The 19,625-nt window shown below is 52.7% G+C and overlaps 1 protein-coding gene across 1 annotated transcript; it reads left to right on the forward strand.

Moving 5' to 3' along the window:
- The first annotated feature begins 7,459 nt into the window (after positions 1-7,459).
- Positions 7,460-10,101, forward strand: Cebpa (CCAAT enhancer binding protein alpha). The gene has a single exon (XM_021168520.2). It carries the CDS (start codon positions 7,603-7,605, stop codon positions 8,680-8,682), a length of 1,080 nt encoding a protein of 359 aa, XP_021024179.1. The 5' UTR covers positions 7,460-7,602; the 3' UTR covers positions 8,683-10,101.
- The last annotated feature ends 9,524 nt before the right edge of the window (positions 10,102-19,625 follow it).

The raw sequence follows: 19,625 nt of genomic DNA on the forward strand, positions 1-19,625 counted from the left end.
TTTTACTCAGTTGTGCCAGCAGGCCTTAGGTTTGTAATCCTACTGCCTTTTAACCTCTCCAGTAGCTGGGATGACAGACAAGTCTATGTCACTAGGCTTGGCTGAAAAATATGCACCCCATTAATCTTTTCCTAGCTAAGTGGAAGCAGCACACAGTCCCACAATAAGCTGAAGGATTCAAAGCATGGAGACCTTTAAAGACTGCCCCTTCACGTCTGTAAACCATGCATTGCCACAGACCCTAGAACACTGACTCTGGCTTCCTCTAGGGAAGTCTGAGGCTGAAATCAAGTAGCCTATGGTGTGCATCTCATTTGCCTTGCAGCCTGAATGTCACACGTGGACATTTACTCAGTGTTGCAGGGCTTAGTCTTCAAGGAGATGGTCTACTCATAAGATCAAATGCGCAGGGCGTGGTGGCTCACACCTTTAATCCCAGCACTGGGGAGGCAGAGGCAGGCAGATTTCTGAGTTCGAGGCCAGCCTGGTCTACAAAGTGAGTTCCAGGACAGCCAGGGCTACACAGAGAAACCCTGTCTCGAAAAACCAAACCAAACCAAACCAAAACAAAACAAGATCAAATGCTTACACTGTGGCTGCCACCTTTCATCTCTTGATTTTGTACCAAGTTTGGGCTCTTACCTTGTTCAGATTTGTTAAATGTACCAAGGGCACAGATCCTTGGAATGCGTAGGAAGTCAGGATAAGGTCCGGATAGTGAGGTCAGAGGAGCAAGACCATGCTCAGCTGGCCTGGCCAGTCTGAAGTCTGCAGCAGTTCCTTCCTACCACATGAACCTGCAGGGAGGTAGACCTGTGCCCCCAGGAGCTAAGGACCAGCCATGTCCAGGTTCTATGTCTGGCCCAGCTGGGACCCTCTTTGTACCAGTGTCCTTACAGACTAGACACACAGCAGACCCAGGGTAGCTTTTGGGCCCAGCTCTGGGGACCTTCACTGGCAAAGACATTTTGTCCTGCCTGGATTTTTCCCAAGAAAATAGGCTCTTTCTCCTCCTTCCAAGGCACTTTTTTGTTCAGCCAAGCCCCTGGGGACCACATCTGCCTGAGGGGGGGCCTCTTTCCAGTCAACCCTAGACACCGCTGCATTCAGTCTGGTATTTCGGGAACCGCTTCAAGGGTTTCTGAATTGGGTCTGCTTTGGGGAACAGGGGGTGGCGGTCCTCTCCGGCTGAGTTCTAGGAGGACGTCTGGGTAGCTGCTTTCTACCACGTAGTTCATTCTGTGTTCATTTAACAAGTATTCAAGGCTCTCCTCTCAGCCAAGGCCTGTCCCAGTCCGGGGGAGGAGGGGTATGCAGAACAGGACAGACAAGGTCCCTGCTTCTTGTAGAGCTGGGACGGGCAAAATAAGTAAACAAGATCATTCTCTGAATGAGCTACAAGGAAAATAAAACAGTGTGGTGGCCCAGGAGTCTGTGGGGGAGGGTACGGCTCACACCTTTCTGAGAAGGTGGCACTCAAGTGACCGGAAGGAGGGGGCTGTGCCAACTTAGGAAGAACACTTCAGGGAACAAGAACAAAGTGCAGGCAAGTTTGTATGAGGGTAGGCAACAGTGGATTTGTGCTCTATGCTCTTGCAGAACCTTTCTTCCTCATACACAAGGCGTTAAGGAGGGTTCACGAAGCTGAAGTGTGTTGTTTTGAAGGCACTGGGGGCTCTCTTGCTGGAGAGAGGCGGAGGCAAACAAGCCAAGAGGAAAAACTGTCCGTGGCAGTATGGTGGCTCAGTGTGGGGCGGGGTGGGCTGCAAACGTGTAAGGAGGGACGAGTTAGGGGTTGCAGGTTTGGGACTATGCATGTGTCTATGTTGCTAGGGGTGAACCTAGGGTTTCCCATGTGCTCGGCATGTGTGCTGCCACTGAGCTACACCCTCTGCTCTGATTTGACTTCTCATTTTGAGACCAGGGTCTTAGTAAGCTACCCAGGCTGACTTTGAATTTACATCCACCCTAAGTAGCTGGAATTTCAGGCCCTCAGATGTGGGGTTCCTGCCAACTGCTGTGTCTCTAAACTGGGGCAAGGACATCCACATAGATAGGGTCACTGCTCCTTTGCTTGTGCTGACAAGCCTGGCATATGTCTGGCCCCACATGCAGCCTCAAGCACAAGGGTTTCCACAGTAGCTGACCCCTCATGCCCTCTGGTGGGGATCCCCTTGTCCTTTTCTTGGACTTGGGAGTTTCCTGTCCAAAAGCTCAGAGCCAGTTACCTAGACTCCCCTGGGCTTCTCTACCAGGTGTTAGCCTGTGTGTATATCCCCAGGCCCAGACAGGACAAAACGTAGGCAGCATTTCAGCCCTGGGCTACAAAGCAATGGCCTGCCCTAGGTAGGACCTAAAGACCCACCTGGGAGGCTCTAGGACAGGGAAGAGAAGGGACATAATCACATAATTGACGTCTTTGACATACATGTGTGTGTGTGTGTGTACATATATATGTATACATGCATATATATGTGTATGTGTATATGTGGAGAGGGAGAGAGGGGGAGAGAGAGAGAGGAGAGAGAGAGAGAGACTCACTGTGTAGCCCTGACTGGCGTGTAATTCTCTTTATAAACCAGACTGGCTCAAACTCACAGAAATCCACCTGCCTTTGTCTATCAAATGGACTAAACATGTGTGCCACCCTCTCCCCTATTACTGTTTTTCTAAAGCTAAGTTCTAAGTCAAAATCTGGTCCTCCAGCACATCCTGAAATCTGTTTTTTGCTTGTTTTGCTGTATTGGGAATGGAAATACTGTACAAGGCTCTCCTAGAGAGCTGTGCCTTCGACCTTTTACTAATAAAGTCAAGGCAGGGGCTCTACCACTGAGCCACGCCCCCAGCCCCTCATTGGGGGATTCCAGGCAGGGGCTCTACCACTGAGCCACACCCCCAGCCCCTCACAGGGAGATTCTGGTTGAACACTATCACTTAAACTATATCCCCAGCTTTGAAGTAATGTTATTTAAGACAGGAAATCTAGAATATATTTTATCTAACAGTTTCTTGGTTTTGCAAAATTTTGAAGGATGGTGTTTGGATTTGGTTCTTTTCTTTTCTCTCTCTTTCTTTCTTTCTTTCTTTCTTTCTTTCTTTCTTTCTTTCTTTCTTTCTTTCTTTCTATCTTTCTTTCTATCTGGCCTGAAACTCACTATGTAGCCTCAATTGGTCTTGAACTCTCAGTGACATTATAGAACCTGTGATTCTCCTGCCTTAACCTTCTAGTGTTTAGATTATGGTCATGTATTTATTTAATACCAAATTACTGGCTCCGTGGTAACTTGGTATATTTAATAAAACATGAAATGGGGGCTGCCATTTGTAGCATTGCTCTTGGCCCCGCAGGCACATGGAGAAGGCATGCCCATGTTCAGCATTTGCTTTACTGGGTGCCTCTTTGCTGGGTGTCAGTCCTGGGGTTCATGAAGGAGTCGGCACCCAAATGCCATAAAGAACCTTTCTCAATTTGCTAAATAAGACTAACATGAATTTTTTAAAAGTATTCTGCAGTTTGATTTGATTTTCTTCTAGTATCTCTGCTTTTGCTTATCAGCTAATAGCTTCTGGCAAATGGAAAACATAGTACAAACAACAAAAGAAATCACACATGTGCCACAGTTGGTGAATAGGGAAAAACTGGGAAGAGCTGATTCTCAGGAACTCAGGATATAACATATATAACATATATAACATATATATATATATATATATATATATATATATACACACACACACACATATACACACATATACATACATACATACACACACATATACACACATATACATACATACATACACACACATATACACACATATACATACATACATACACACACATATACATACATACACACACACACACACACACACACACACACACACGGAGAGTTTGGTAGGAAACTGTATCACACAACTTTACCTAATGCCAGGCTGTGAACCCCAGTGTAGTGTACCACACCAGGCATCCTACGACCACACTGGACTGAGTCCCTTAGTGTGACAAATGTCTAGAGAAAACCAGAACCCCAACAATGTATGCTACTAGAAACAGAGTGTGAGAACAGCTCAGGACGGTCTTATTTATCAGTATCAACAGCTTCCCCGGAACTGAGCTCAGCATAAGTGCTTCCTAATCCTCCCGATGCCCTACAGTGAATTACTGAGAAATTCAGTAACTTGTTCGAGGTCATCCAGCTTGTAAACGACGAGGTAGGCATTTTAATGGGTCTTTGGAGCCCCTCACCTACTCAGGGCCTCCTGATAAGATGTGTAATCTACTGGGTGATTCCAGGAGCTTCTCCAATAATTAATGAACTATAGATAAGAAACACTTTACCAATCAGGTCAGCGGTGTCTGGCAACTGAGTCCCCTGTGCTCCCTGCTCCCGGGGCTTGGAAGAAGTCATACATGCTGAAAGATGTCAGCTCCAGCCGGGAGCCTGGCATCTTGTATTTAAAGGTCCTAGGTCGCCTCTGTAGCCGCTCCTGGAAGAGGGAGTGGGGTTGAAACAAGTTCTTTCGGTGTGGCCTAGACTGCTGGTGAACCTGTAATCCTCCTGCCTCAGCTTCTAGACTGTTGAAGATACAGGTATGTACCACCATACCCTTTTGGGGACCTCATGATTCTCATCTAGCCAAAAGCTCCTCTCCATTCTAGCTGGAGTAGGCTCTCACAAATCCAAATGGGACAAAATTTAAAAAAAAAAAAAATTTTTTTTAAACCCTCCCAGAACAGCCACCAGAGGATAAATGCTCCGTGAGATAAAGCCGGTTCGTTTACCTGGGATGGCCTTGGCCATCAACCCAACCCTGTCTGTAGATCCAGCCTTATCTAGGCCCCTCCCTAGCTCTCCCCACACTCCAACCTGTCAAACACCCTTGTCCTTTGTTACCAGAACAGGCCATGCTCCCAGCAGCCTCTCCACCTTTGCACCTGCTGTTCCCTCCTCCAAAGGTGTGGGGGTGGGGAAAGGCTTTTCTTCCTTATCCTTCCAGACACGTCCTGCCTACTTCAGGAAATATCTCAAAAGCTCACATGAAGACCTCTCCCAAGGCCCATTTCAGTCAGCCACAGTGGGATTCCACTAACTGAGTTGTGTAAAGATACATGTTTGACCATCACACGCGAGGCTGGAAATCAGAACCAGTGAAATCCGGAAATCAGTGGCTGCCTTCCCCAGAGCCCAGTGTTCCTGGGGCTGGATGTGAATACAGCCGTAATGACCGGTTCCACCTCTAACCCATGAGACCATTTCATGGGTGATGGCTTGCCCCTGCTCTTTTGGTGTCCCCCTCTATGATGACACTTTTTTTAACCAGCTGACTGCATATGACATATCTGTCCCACTACTTGTGTCACATGCAGGGACACTTCTCACGAACCCCTGGGTGTTTAGAGCAGTAAAAAGGATTCTGTCAGCGACTCAAGACCTGCAGGCTTTGGGGCGGGACTCCCAGTCCCCGCCCCTCACCTCACGCACTTATCCCACTTTCTTTGTTGATGACTGTAGTGTGTTCCAGCTTCCTTCAACCCCAAGTTCCTGTGCTTGCATAAGCGAGGACGTGAGCCTCCTGCTAATGTCTCTCTTAGCTAGGAACTTTCTTACAGTGTTCCCTTTCCCCTCAGGGGGAAACAAACAAACAAACAAACATATTTAACTCAGTAGAAAGACTGAAGATCCCTTTCGGCTTTTAAGGATTTTTCCCCAGGGGACACTCCACAGGTACGTAGTCCTGGCCCAGAGAGCGATCCTCTGCTCACACCAAGTTGTTTATTTAGTGTATCTGCTTTTTATTCACTCTGTTCAAAAGCATCAAGCTTAAAATATCTTTTTTTTATGCGCTCTGGACCGAAAATGAAGCAGTTGAGCCATTAATCACTGAGAATATGTTGAATGAGAATTTGATTAAAGTACAGGATGCGTCCTTCAGACGAAGTCGGTTCTTTACTGTAACCACAGTGGAAGCACAGCAGACCTCCCCAACAGTTTTTAGCCGCTCCTCTTGGAGCCTCCTGGGCGGATCGCAGGGCCTTTCCTGGCCTAAAAAGACCATTGCACTGGGGGTCTTGACCTGCGCACCCTAGTGTCGCAGGAAGACCCCCAGCATGGAACACGGACAAATGGAGTTCGAGAGGACGAAAGGCCTCAGCTCAAGAAGCCGCGGTCTTCGGGGTGCAAAAAACGAGAGACATGAGTGCTCACCAGGCCCCTTCTGCCCCCCAGACCCCCGCGGCCGCGATCCAGGTGGAGGGTGAACGGGACGCCACGTGGCTGGGAGTCGACGCACGCAAACTCCTACCCACAGCCGCGAGCCTGTAGGCGGCGCGGCGCGGAGGGCTCCCAGTGGGTGCTCGAAAGGCTTCGTAGCCAGGAATTAGACACCCGAGCTACCGAGATTAGTGCCCCCATGAATGACAGTAGGGAAAGAAAACTGTGGCTTCAGGCCCCTGACTATGGGCCCCGCCTGGGGATCACGGTCCCCAATTCAAGTTCACTCCTCTCCAACACCCTGCCCTCTCGCGGCCCCTGTGCGCTCTCCTTAGGGTCCTTTTCTGCGAGGCTCAGAGGACCCACCGGCTGGTCCCGGGCGTGGGGGTGGGGGTGTCCCGAACACTTGACTAGAGTGCTCCACGCAGGGTAGCAGCGTCCGCCTGGTAAGCCTAGCAATCCTATCGCTCTGGCCTGGAGACGCAATGAAAAAGAAAGTTTTCCAGCCTAGGCGAGTGGACGAGCCAGGTCCACCAGGCTCCGGGGTTAGCGGCCGCCTCCGCTCCCCGCCGGGTCCTAGCGCCCTACTACTCTGAAGCGCCCGTGGGACCCTGTAGTTCTAGAGAAGCTGGGCGAAAGAGAGGTGCTCTGCCTGGAAGCAGTGTGGTCGCCTGGAGTTAAAAGAAAAAGACGCACAATCTCTGCGCTCCCGGCCTCGCCACTCGGCGGTGCGCGCTAGGTTGCTGGTCCAAAGCAGTCTCCAACCTCCCGCGCCGCGGCTCTCCGCCACAGCCTTTTAGAAATCCGGGTGGGAGACAGGCCTAGTCCCAGCTTTTAACACAAGTCTGCACTACGGTAGCTCAAGACCAACATTCTCTCTCCAAACGCTCCCCAACCTCCACCTCCCCTCGCTCGGCCTCTGGATGCTCCCGGGCTCCCTAGTGTTGGCTGGAAGTGGGTGACTTAGAGGCTTAAAGGAGGGGCGCCTAACCACGGACCACGTGTGTGCGGGGGCGACAGCGCCGCCGGGGTGGGGCTGAGCGCTGCAAGCCGGGTTCGCCTTGCAGCGCAGGAGTCAGTGGGCGTTGCGCCACGATCTCTCCACTAGCACTATGCTCCCGCCCCACTCACCGCCTTGGAAAGTCACAGGAGAAGGCGGGCTCTAAGACCCAGCAGGCACCATCCTGCTGGCGAGACCCGTTTGGACACCAGGGGGCGATGCCCGACCCTCTATAAAAGCGGTCCCCGCGCGGGCCTGGCCATTCGCGACCCGAAGCTGCGCGGGCGCGAGCCAGTTGGGGCACTGGGTGGGCGGCGGCGACAGCGGCGCCACGCGCAGGCTGGAGGCCGCCGAGGCTCGCCATGCCGGGAGAACTCTAACTCCCCCATGGAGTCGGCCGACTTCTACGAGGCGGAGCCGCGGCCCCCGATGAGCAGCCACCTCCAGAGCCCCCCGCACGCGCCCAGCAACGCCGCCTTTGGCTTTCCCCGGGGCGCGGGCCCCGCGCCGCCCCCAGCCCCACCTGCCGCCCCGGAGCCGCTGGGCGGCATCTGCGAGCACGAGACGTCTATAGACATCAGCGCCTACATCGACCCGGCCGCCTTCAACGACGAGTTCCTGGCCGACCTCTTCCAGCACAGCCGACAGCAGGAGAAGGCCAAGGCGGCGGCGGGCCCCGCGGGTGGCGGCGGTGACTTTGACTACCCGGGCGCCCCGGCGGGCCCCGGCGGCGCGGTCATGTCCGCGGGGGCGCACGGGCCCCCTCCCGGCTACGGCTGTGCGGCGGCCGGCTACCTGGACGGCAGGCTGGAGCCCCTGTACGAGCGCGTCGGGGCGCCCGCGCTACGGCCGCTGGTGATCAAGCAAGAGCCCCGCGAGGAGGACGAGGCGAAGCAGCTGGCGCTGGCCGGCCTCTTTCCCTACCAACCACCGCCGCCACCGCCACCGCCGCACCCGCACGCGTCTCCCGCGCACCTGGCCGCCCCCCACTTGCAGTTCCAGATCGCGCACTGCGGCCAGACCACCATGCACCTGCAGCCTGGCCACCCCACACCGCCGCCCACGCCCGTGCCCAGCCCGCACGCTGCGCCCGCCTTGGGTGCTGCGGGCCTGCCTGGCCCCGGGAGCGCGCTCAAGGGCTTGGCCGGTGCGCACCCCGACCTCCGCACGGGTGGCGGCGGCAGTGGCAGCGGTGCCGGTGCGGGCAAGGCCAAGAAGTCGGTGGACAAGAACAGCAACGAGTACCGGGTACGGCGGGAACGCAACAACATCGCGGTGCGCAAGAGCCGAGATAAAGCCAAACAACGCAACGTGGAGACACAACAGAAGGTGCTGGAGTTGACCAGTGACAATGACCGCCTGCGCAAGCGGGTGGAACAGCTGAGCCGTGAACTGGACACGCTGCGGGGCATCTTCCGCCAGCTGCCTGAGAGCTCCTTGGTCAAGGCCATGGGCAACTGCGCGTGAGGCGCGCGGCTGCGGGACCGCCTTGGGCCGGCCCCCTGGCTGGGGACCCAGAGGATGGTTTCGGGTCGCTGGATCTCTAGGCTGCCCGGGCCGCGCAAGCCAGGACTAGGAGATTCCGGTGTGGCCTGAAAGCCTGGCCTGCTCCGCGTGTCCCCTCCCTTCCTCTGAGCCGGACTCGGTGCGTCTAAGATGAGGGAGTCAGGCCGTGGTGGTTTCTCCTTGAGACCGAGAGACTTTTCCGCGGAGCTGAGCTGGGGGCCCGGCAGTACTAGTATTAAGGAAGTAACCTTGTGCCTTGGATACTCAAAACTCGCTCCTTTTCCTACCGAGTAGGGGGAGCAAAAATGTGCCTTGATATTTTATTTGGAGGATTCCTGCTTCCTCTCGGGCCTCATCTGGCCCCCGTGAGAAAAATGAAGGGTGCAGGCCCAGGGCAGGAGGAAGATTCAGGAAGCTGCCCCTCAGTCCCTGTCCTTAGAGGGGAGGGACTTAGGTGTTGGGGATTTGAGTCTTAAGAGTGTCCCCACCCCCAGCTACAGGGAGGTGGAGGGTTCCTAATCCCTTGCTTTTCGCACCTCCACCTACATTCCCCCCTCAGCTTACAACAGGCCAGGTTTCCTGGGTGAGTACACGGAGAATGGGGGCACCACCCCCAGTCAGACCAGAAAGCTGAGTTGTGAGTTAGCCATGTGGTTAATCGAGTGGTAGGAGACAGAGACCTAGGTTTCTGGGCTTTGGGGGGGTGGGGGATAGGAGGATACTGGGACCATTAGCCTTGTGTGTACTGTATGTCGCCAGCCGCTGTTGCTGAAGGAACTTGAAGCACAATCGATCCATCCCAGAGGGACTGGAGTTATGACAAGCTTCCCAAATATTTTGCTTTATCATCCGATATCAACACTTGTATCTGGTCTCTGTGTCCCAGCGGTGCCTTGTGCAATGGCAGTGTGCACGTCTATGCTAAGCCACCATTTTATTTGGTCTTTTGTTTTGTTTTGGTTTTGCTCTGATTCTTGCCAAACTCTGAGACTCTTTACTGACGGCTGGGGGAAGGAGCTGAGAGAGGCTCTCATTCTTTTTGGTTTAGGGATGTTTGGGTTTTTTCGTTTGCCTCCCAGAGGACCAATGAAATGAAGTGGGCTTCCCCCTCTCCCCTAGTTTTCCAAGGGTGTATGTAGTTGTGGGTCTTAGCTTCCTCCCGCTAAGACTTAGGCTTCCCCACCCACCCAACCCCATCCCCAACGGCCCTGGCTCTGGGTCTGGAAAGAAGGCCACCTCCAGCCAATTCATACACACCCCTGCAGCTGGGAGCAGGGGTGAACCGCTTCCTTCTCTTCTTTTTTTTGGGGGGGGGGGACACAAAGTTCCATGCTAGATCTCGTATGTATTATATCTATAATATAAACATATCAAACTCAATTTTGGTGTCTTTTTAAAACCAGAGAGAAGCCACTTGTAAGGTTTGCTCTGGGCTGGGTTCCGTTTGAAACAGCATTGTCTGTGTCTGGGGTCCTAAGTTTGCATCTCTAGAGTCTCTCTTTACCTTGGTGATGTGCCATGGCAGTCAAGGAAGGGGTAAGGACTAAGCTGAGAACACCCTGAGTCTAAAGACTGAGTCCCTTGGAATTTGGGGGGGGGGTGGAGGGGTAGTGTTGTCTTAGGGTCATGGTCTCTCTTTGCATCCTAGAATAAGAGGGAGTCAGAAGAGAACACCTCTGCCTAATGGGAAAGCCCACTTAGGAGCTCTCTGCTTAAGGGACCCTTTGGCCACATTCCCAAATCACTCAGCTCCAGTTCTATAGAACAAGGCTCACGCCACCTTTGCCCAGCCTTTCAGTGGAGCCCTGGAAAACAGGACGTCACCACTCTCTGCCCACTTCCCAGTCTCTCAAAACAGCAGCTTGCTGAGCCCCCTTTGCACCTGCCTTACCTTAGCCCACCTAGGGAGGGGGCGGCAACCCATAGATCATCTGTGAGGATACATCTGCCCCACTTTCTCTATCTTGGCAAATGGGATTAGCTCCTAATGATTACATATCCACTGCTACAACTGCCCATGAGGTGCAGACATCCAGTTGGCTGTAGTAACAGGCGGGTAAGAAAAGGGTAGCCTGCATCACCATCCCTGCTGGAGCCCAGAGGCCACTGGGCTCTTCACCTGGAGTGTGACTGCTCAGCAGCTTACAGCATATACTGGTGAGAAGTGACAAGCTCTTTTAATTTCTGCAAACTACAGTGTGACCAGGCTTTGTGGTTAAGATGTCCCACCAACCCCTTCCCCCACCGCCCTCTCTGTCTTATGCCTTGCCACCTCCTCACCCATGGCTGCCCTTGGCAGAGGAAAGGCCAAAGCCCAGTGAGGAGGCGGTGGCTTGCCCCGTCAGCCTGGGAACTAGGGAGGCAGAGCCCCATCGCCTGCCTAGAGGCTGGGGCAGGCCGTGGCTTGCAGGCCCCAGCAAACCCTCTCTGAGTTCAGTGTGGATTCCAGTTTTTCTTGTTTACAGGGAATGATCCTTGAATTCCCCCTTTGCTCCCAGAACAGGGCTTAGGCTGAACGGGGGAGGGGGCCCTCCTGCTCTCCTTTCCTAACCACCTGACGTGGGGGTGGTCATTTTTCTAAGGGCTCATGGAAGGGCACCCTTCCTGCACACCCAACCCAAGTTTCCACGTAGGCCAAATTGGGAACAAAAAAGGCCAAATCAGGGACGCCTCCAGTGTGGTCTGTGTTGGGAGGGGGGATGCAGTTTGGGGTGGCCCTGACCAGTGTGTGCTCTATGCCTAGCTGGGAGTGGTCTTCTGGGGATTTCATACTTCATGAGTAACTGAATGAACCCCTAAAAATTCAATGAATGCCTTCTTATGCCAGGGCCTGTGCCCAGGATTAAGGCACCACTGAGAACAAACTCAGGTCTCATCTTGGGGAGCTGACAACCCTGTGGCCCCAAGCCATGTCACCAGTCAAGGGTGACAAATGCACTAAGGGCTTTTTCTGATGTGGAAACTGCAGCCTAGGTAAGCCCAGCATCTAATGAGGCCAGTCCCCCACCCCCACGGACCCTGTCCTCAAATGCTTGCAAACTTCTGCTGGGCATGAACCCTGCCCAGGACACTGCCTGGCTGCAGGACTGCTCCTGAGCCCCGGGTCCCCTGGCAACATCCAGGAGAGAAACAAGGGCGGGAGTGAGAGAGGGAGGTGACTTCTTTGCCACCAGATAGCTTAATGCTGTCACGGATGTCACCCTTATCTCTCAGATCTCCTGGGAATCTGTGAACATGGGGTTTGGCCCCAACAACTGCCATGAGCCACTGGGAAGGGTGAGGAGTGTCCACCCCTCCCAGGCTTCCCGCCCCCTCCTTCCCAGCCCAGGTGGAACCTGCCTGGCCTCCACAAGCTGCTGATTTCACAAGAGGGGAGGGGACCCCTCATCTTGAAGGTCAAGGGGAGCAGAAACTCTGATCTTCCTTAACCAAGTGGTAACGTCTTCCAGAGCACCCATAGGTCTTCTGCAGACATGAAGTATGATGCTAATGTTCTAGCTGCTGCTTAGCTGTGCTAGTGGATAGAGGAAGCCCTTTTCTTTTCTTTCATTTCTTTTTTTCCTTTCTTTTCTCCCATCGCATGCCCTCCCCTCCTTCCCCTAACCTGCCATCTCTTCCTTGCTTCTCTAATGCCACCTCTTCTTTCTCAACCCCAACCCATCCCCACACTCATCCTTCCCCAGTGGACGGAGCCTTTAACGAAAGCTGTAACCTAGGAAAGAGACCAATTCACTATCAAAGCGTCCTAGCCCCATCCCAGAACAATTAAACAGCCAGATGGAATCTCTGGGAAAACGCATTAATAACGCGAACAATCTGTGCAGGCCAGGCAGGAGCCCAGGAGCCTGGAGCAGGGGTGGGGTTTGGGAGTGGGAGTGGGCAGAGGAAGGCTGGGGATGCTGGGGTGTATGCTTCCAACCCCATCTTGCCCATGTGGTGCTCAGAGAAGGACAGGACCATCCCAAGGGTATGCTAAGTCTGCCAGCAGCTGTGCTGTCCCCTCTGGCCCTTGCAAGGCCCACTGTACACCCTGGATCCTGGTGGCTGCAAACGGAGCCAGACAAATATGGAACCCATTACTCAGCCAGCCACAGCCACAGCCAGCCCCATTCTGGCACCCGAGCTCTGCTCTTCTCTTCACTTTTGTTTTTATTTATTATTTTTCTAGCTTTCTGGCCCCACCCATTAAGACCAGGCCTCCCCGGGCGTATGGAAACCTTTTTCTCTTCCTTTGCTGTGCCCACATCCACTCCCCATGTGGATAATAGCAGAAGCTGGCCCAAGCCCCTGGAGCTCCCCACAGAAATGAAAAGTCCAGGGTCCACATTGTTCAGCTGCCTTGCTGGCCTGGAAAGGGCTGGGCGTGAACCACAGGGCCCACTTCTGTCGTTTTCAAGTCTGCTCTAGGTAGAGCTAAGAAGCTCAACTCTTCCTGAGTAGTTCCTCTTTTAGTGACTACTGTCAGCAGGGGCCCACTGAAGTACACTGAAAAAAGCTCTCCCCCTCTCCCTCTCCCTCTCCCTCTCCCTCTCTCTATCTCTCTCTCTCCCCTCCCACCCCTGTGCTGGGAATTGAACTTAGAGCCTCCTGCACACTACACAAGTACTCTACACTGAGCTACACCCAGCCTTCGTCATTGTCCATCCAGTTAGTTGGAAAAAGGGACTCCCTATGCAGCCCAGGCTGGGCCCAAACTTGTAATCTCTCTGCCTCAGCCTTTTGTGTGCCCAGGATGGCCAAGCAAGCTGCACCTTACCTGGAAAAAGTGGTGTTTTCTTATAGCTATCAGGTTGGGTAGAAATTTACTTGTTTTTGACAAGTCTCCTTTCGGAGGGTTTGGGGAGCTAGCTCAGGCAAGTGCTTGTCTGGTGTGAGGACCTGAATTTGATCATTAGAACCCACATTTTCAAAAATAAAAAATAAAAAGGAAAAACAGAAAGTCAGACATACATACATACATACATACATACATACATACATACATACAGGCAAGCAAGCAGAGAGAATGGTAGAAAGGAAGGAAGGAAGGAAGGGAGGGAGGGAGGGAGGGAGGGAGGAAGGACAGGCTGGATACAATGGTAAGTAGTTGTGCTGGAGAAGCAGGGAGAGGTGGATTGACCAGCTCACCTAGACCGTTTTGAGAGCTCCAAGCCAGTAGAAGACACACATTCTCCCTCCTTCCCTCCCACCCTCCCTCCTTCCCTCCCACCCTCCCTCCTTCCCTTCTTCCCTCCTTCCATCTCTGCACATGAGGAACAATACCAGAGGTTGTGTACTGCTGGCTACCTCCCTGCATCCCTCACACATGCACCTGAATACACACGCACATGTACTCATACAGAGCAGGAGAGAGAGAGAGAGAGAGAGAGAGAGAGAGAAAAGCAGGAATCAAATGTGATTCCTACAGACCAAGACCAAGAGATCTATTTTTCTGACCTTTGTCTTTACTGTCTCTTGGTCTCCATCCTCCACTGCTACCCTCCCTCAAGGTCACCGCTAGTTCTTAGAACTCCCCTGGGTCCTTGCTTGGCGTCTTTGCCGACCTTGGCTCCAGCAGACATCTAGTATCTAGCCCAGGGCAGGTCATTGCTCATGTGTCTGAATGCTAGTATCTCCTTCCAGCTTATCTCTCTCCTTTTTGGAACACCCTTGCCCTCTTCTTTCCAGCCAAGGGGCTCCAGGGTTGGCTTAAGGTCCACTGAGTATGGGCTGAGGGCGTCATTGTCAGGAGCAGCCCAAAGGATGGATCACAGACTTCCACCTGATGGCCTTCAATAGATGAGTTCTTGCTTCTAGAAAATGACTTTTAAAGAACAAGACTCTAGCGAGGTGGTCTGCCTAGTCCTGGAGAGCATTCAATGGCAACGTGGGAATAGTTTATCATCAGACTCAGAGTGGCCAGACCTCCGCAGAAGGCTATGCTTCATAGGGACACTGGGTGGGGGAGAGCTGGGACTCTAAAGAAGAGAGTGGGGAGGAAGCCCAAGCTATCTGCTGTATGCCATGAACTGCTGAGGTGAAGGCCCACTGTATGGCTCGGAAGCACTGGGAAGCAACCGTTCGGAGTTAAAAGGTAATTTCAGACCTCCATGCCTCTTTTCTTATCTCCATTCTAGGATGCCTGGAAAGGTCTTCCTAGAGGAATGAGAGCCTGATAGCAGGGCTAGCAGTGGTCAAATGTTAACAGTCTAGTTTCAAAACACATCGCTGAGTGACCCAGAGAGCCACCACAGCCTGTCCCAAGCCCTCCTTGACCTGAAGCTATTTCTACTCTTGAAATACAAAGCGTCTCCTTCCTAAGGAACCCCTGCCCTGGTCCAAAGCTACAGAAGTCATAGAGCCCCACACCACTCCATTGCCCTGGAAGCCCACCAAGAGCACCCTCCCAGAGCTGCCCGCCCCCTACTTCCACCCCCTAAGAATACTGGATCCCTCTTGCCGATAAGGAACTGTGGCCAACTTCTAGTGGCTTTCCTGTGCACGTGTTGGGCAACCAAGCTTCAGCTGGACCTACTTGCCAAGCCCAGACAACAGGTGGCAAGGGGGTGTCAGGGACTGGGTACCAGCTCTTTGGGGAGCTGCCATGACCTTCACCATCAGGTTAGGACCCGTCAGAAGTGGCCTCCTTGAGTGATTTACAATTTGCAAACATGTTTTATTTGATTCCCGAGTTCTGCCGGGGCAATTACAGTGACTAAGCATGACAAATCACTCTCAGCACAGTGTCTGCTCGCTCTTAAGAAATGTGTTTGCCTCACTGTTTTGCCTGGTGCGGCAACATTTTAAAAATAGACTCACTCACTGTACGCGAAGGCAATTTGTTCCAAATTTTCCCACTAATTTGATTTTAATCTGATATTTAAAATTCGTGTGACCACATTCCCACTGATTTATAGGGAATAAGCCCTACCTGGCGGCACTGTAATTGGCTTTGGCCCAGGAGTCCACAGGACAGAGCATTTATCCCAGAACAATTTGAAGGCACTCGTGTCTTAATGTTTTAAATATAGCCTAATTTAGCCTCACAAGTTCTGATTCCCTGGGGGCAGGACAATGAGTGTTAAGGTTGCTCTGCTCTGGTAGATAGGGACCTGGGACTTTGGTGGTGCACACAGAACTGCACAAATCCAGCCCAGAGGTACACACTAATGTGTATTCATGCAGGAGTGCAGATGGACGGAAGTAATTTGTTCCCCTGATAAGTGGAAGTTTCCTGTTCCTCGCCTACCATTGTGGGGATGAGCTGTGAAGCTGGACCATACAGTCCTGGCTTCAAACTAAATTCTGGCTTTGCCTCTGGCTGTCTGGGTGGCACTCTCCAAGCCTCTCTGTGCCTCTGCCGTTCAGTTTCCTTTTATGCAAATCGTATGCAAAGCCAGCACCCCTCGTCATCGCGGAGTTGTGAAAGGTAAACAGGCCAGGCTTGTGAGACACTTGGCCCAAGTGAGCCATCCCTGTGTGGGAGGAGTGCGACACACCTCTGTCCCTGAAAAACTGTGAATAATTTAGGGCAAAAACCTTGTCCTCAGATATCCAAGGACATGCAGTCATGTTAACGTTGCTTAAAAGAAAATAAAGAAAAACATTTCCCCCTCCCAAAAAGGATTCTTCTTAATTCCTTTGAAGGCATTCCCCAGCTTCTGGATGCAGGGCTGCTGCTGTGTCTCTTGAAACACAAGTAAGAGTCTAAGTGATGACTGCAGATCAATAAGGACAAGCATCCTTGCTGGGGTGACACCCCAATCCTCATAGGACATTCAGTCCCTCGGAGTTCCCTTTGGACTCTTTCTTCCTTCCCCTCCTCCTGCCTCCTTTTCTCTGCTCCCACTTCTCTTACTTAGTGCTTTTATTCCCCCTCTTTTGGGACAGTCTCACTATAGGCCTCTAACTTTAGATACATACCTGGCTTCGTGAAAAGGTAGATACATACCTTTTCATTAGGAAAGCTGTTCCCTGAAAGAGTTGGGAGGCTTTGAATTCCCTTCATCGGTGGGAGGAGAGCAGGGGCCATACACTGTGTGTGAGGGGTGTGGGACCATTCCTACTGTCTCCCTCCCTCTGTTCTCCCCTAAATGATCCTGAGCCAGCTGGAGTCCAGGAAGAGTGATGCAGACTGTCTCTCACCCTGTGGAAGAGTTGGTCAAGGCTGGGCCTCAGACAACCAGGGAAGCTCTTGGGGTCCTGGAGAATGGGCACATAGCAGATAAAAGGAGTTCTTAACCAAAATTCCCTAGAACGGAGGGAGCTAACAAGAAAGAACTTTGGAAATCTACCCTCCTCTTTCCCTGTCACTGCCAGGAATGTCACCATGAGAGCAGTTTCAGTTAATGAGCAAACTCCTCAAACAAGGCAGGAAGGCAGCTCTTGGGCCTCACTGTCAAGCACAGGAAGGGACTGGATTCCACTTGCCCAGTATTGAGTGGAACTGCAGGCCTGACATCCTTAGCTTCTCCATACCCAGGACAGCCCGGCTGTCAGCACAGGGCAGCAGAAAGGACAGGGGACAAGCTCCAGGTGTGGTGAGTCCCAGAGCAGCCCGGGGAGAGTGTCACTGTGTGGGTGCTGGCGTGGGGGCAGGAGCACACCACATGCAGTTGCACGTGGGACTGAATCTGAGGCTTTAGGGAAAGCATCCAAGCCCCAGGGTGTGTGTGAGGGGGTCCCCCACATGAGCAATTCCCCAGGCCCAGCAATGGCCGATTTCCTCTGCTTGAGGAGAAATCTCATGTGAGGAAGGTGGAGGCAGGTGAGTCACAGGCCAGGCCCCTGTGCCGTGGGGAGGTGGGGACGATGGCTCCGAGCCAGAAATGTGTCAGAGGCCAGATGAGCATCTTGAGGGACGCGAAGTTTATGTAATTATGTGGGGCAGTACGCTGCTAGGGTGTGTGAGAGCCATGCTAGGAAGGGGAATAGTCTGCTGCGTGTCCTCTGCCTCCCTGGGCTATACTGACCTAACAGCCCAGCATCCCCACAGCTGACCCGACCAGCTGCCCACAGTCACAGAGTCCAAGTGTACCCAGGTCATGTCTTTGCAGGACCAATGGGCTAGGACTGGGCTCAGAATCAGCAGTAACTCCTGGGCTTCTGCCCACTTAGTAGAGTGGTTTAATCCACAGCATCCCCAGATCCACCCTGGGGAAGGAAGACATTCGTTTTTTTCTTAACACTTGAGAAATTGGCTCCATGTCACATTACCTCCACTGGCTAGCCTCCTTCTCTGAGGCCGAATTTAATTTACTTTGATCTTTCCTTCGCGTGCGTGCATGTTGGTTCTCTCCTTCCAGGTCGTGGGTCCTAAGGATCAAGCTCAGGTGTGTCAGACTCCGTAGCAGGTGCGGCATCATCTCACTGGCTCTAGTTTTGCATTTAAATGATTAAATCAACAGAAGATTGTTTAGAGAATTTTTAGGTTGGAACAGCATAGCTAAGTCACCATTAAGACCAGGTTTGGGTGGTCCAGGTGACATCTCTGTCTTCAGTCACCATGGGCTGCCAGCTGACCATCTCTTTCTACCTCCCTATGAATCAGTGTGTAGTGGCAACAGGGCATCCATGAGACTCCATGAGATGTTGCTCACAGTACCCAGGCCATGGTGCTGGTTACACAAGGCCTGAACCTGCCTTCCCACCCACTGGGAGCGTGAGACCGTGTATGCCCTGGCCCCCACACACACCTGCTGTGTGACCATACGCTGGTTTGGCAGCCTCTCTGTTCGAGCATGTCTAAAAGGTGTGCCGGGATTCCCAGAAGCAAGATGATGAGTGGTGTGTTCGAAAACACAACCACAAGAGGCTGATCCCAGGACAAGTCACAGTGAGAACAGGGAACGGGCCACCTGGCCACTAAGGTGGCGGGGGGGGGGGGGGGGGGGGGAGTGAGTCAGAAACAAACAAGCCACCTGCCAGCTAGATTGTTCACCTCTCCAAGAGAGTGAAGGGTTGGGAGTGAGAGGGCTGCGGGACCCGGGTTGAGTAATTCCCTGCCTGCTTCTGGAGCCCAGATCCTGGCTTCTTGCCAGCCAGGTCCTAGGTGATTCTATTGTGCTAGATTAATAAATGGCATTACTCGTTTCAGCCAGCACTGGGGCTGGGGGCCAGAACCCTCAGACGGCTCATGCCTTCTTGGGTTATAGGAAGTAGACACATTAGCATGGCTTCCCCAGATACTCTTTCGAGCTACAGCCAGTCCTCAGCAGGCGTCCAGTCACGGTTTTTCTAACCATTCACCCACCACACACCCCACCACAGCCCAGAACTGAGAAACTAAAGAACAGAAGAGGAGCAGGATCCAAGATGAGGATCCTTAGGGCCCCGGTGGGGTGGGAGCTATACCTTCAGCACCCCTAGACCCAGAGCACTAGACTCCCCAGTCTCTGTGTAGTCCCCAGGGCCCACAGGAGAGGACGCTGAGGTCAGGCTGCCCACATAGCTGGGTGGAAGGCAAGCAAGTTAATTCTGCAGCCTTTGATGTTGTTTTCATGTGTCCTTTGCTACATTTATTTCTCTCGCTGTTGTACAACACTGTGGCTTTCGGCCAAGAGCAGACATCTCCCAGAATCTCCCACTAGTATTGTGGGTTTTTTTTTTTTTTTTTAAGTTCTGGGTCTCGTGAAACATGGATGCAGATAGATTCACTGAAGTGTCATTAACCAGCATTTCCCTTCAGGATCATCAGTTCCAGAAAGTTCCTATCAGTCCTTTAAAAAGAAAAACTGATGGGGGAGGTGGCTTGGCAGCTAAGAGCACTGGCTGCTCTTGCGGAGGACCCAGGTTCAGTTCTCGGCACCCATTTGGCAGCTCACAGCCACCTGAAATTCAGGTCCCAGAGGGTCCCATGATCTCTTCTGACTTCCACGGGCACCAGACACACACACAGTGCACTTATAGACACGCAAGCCAAGCAC

The sequence above is a fragment of the Mus caroli genome, chromosome 7 (genome assembly GCF_900094665.2).
Source record: "Mus caroli chromosome 7, CAROLI_EIJ_v1.1, whole genome shotgun sequence".
Classification (NCBI taxonomy): domain Eukaryota; kingdom Metazoa; phylum Chordata; class Mammalia; order Rodentia; family Muridae; genus Mus; species Mus caroli.

Bases quoted from the DNA above. Each gene is read 5' to 3' on its own strand.
- Cebpa (XM_021168520.2), top strand. From the start codon at position 7,603: ATGGAGTCGGCCGACTTCTACGAGGCGGAGCCGCGGCCCCCGATGAGC.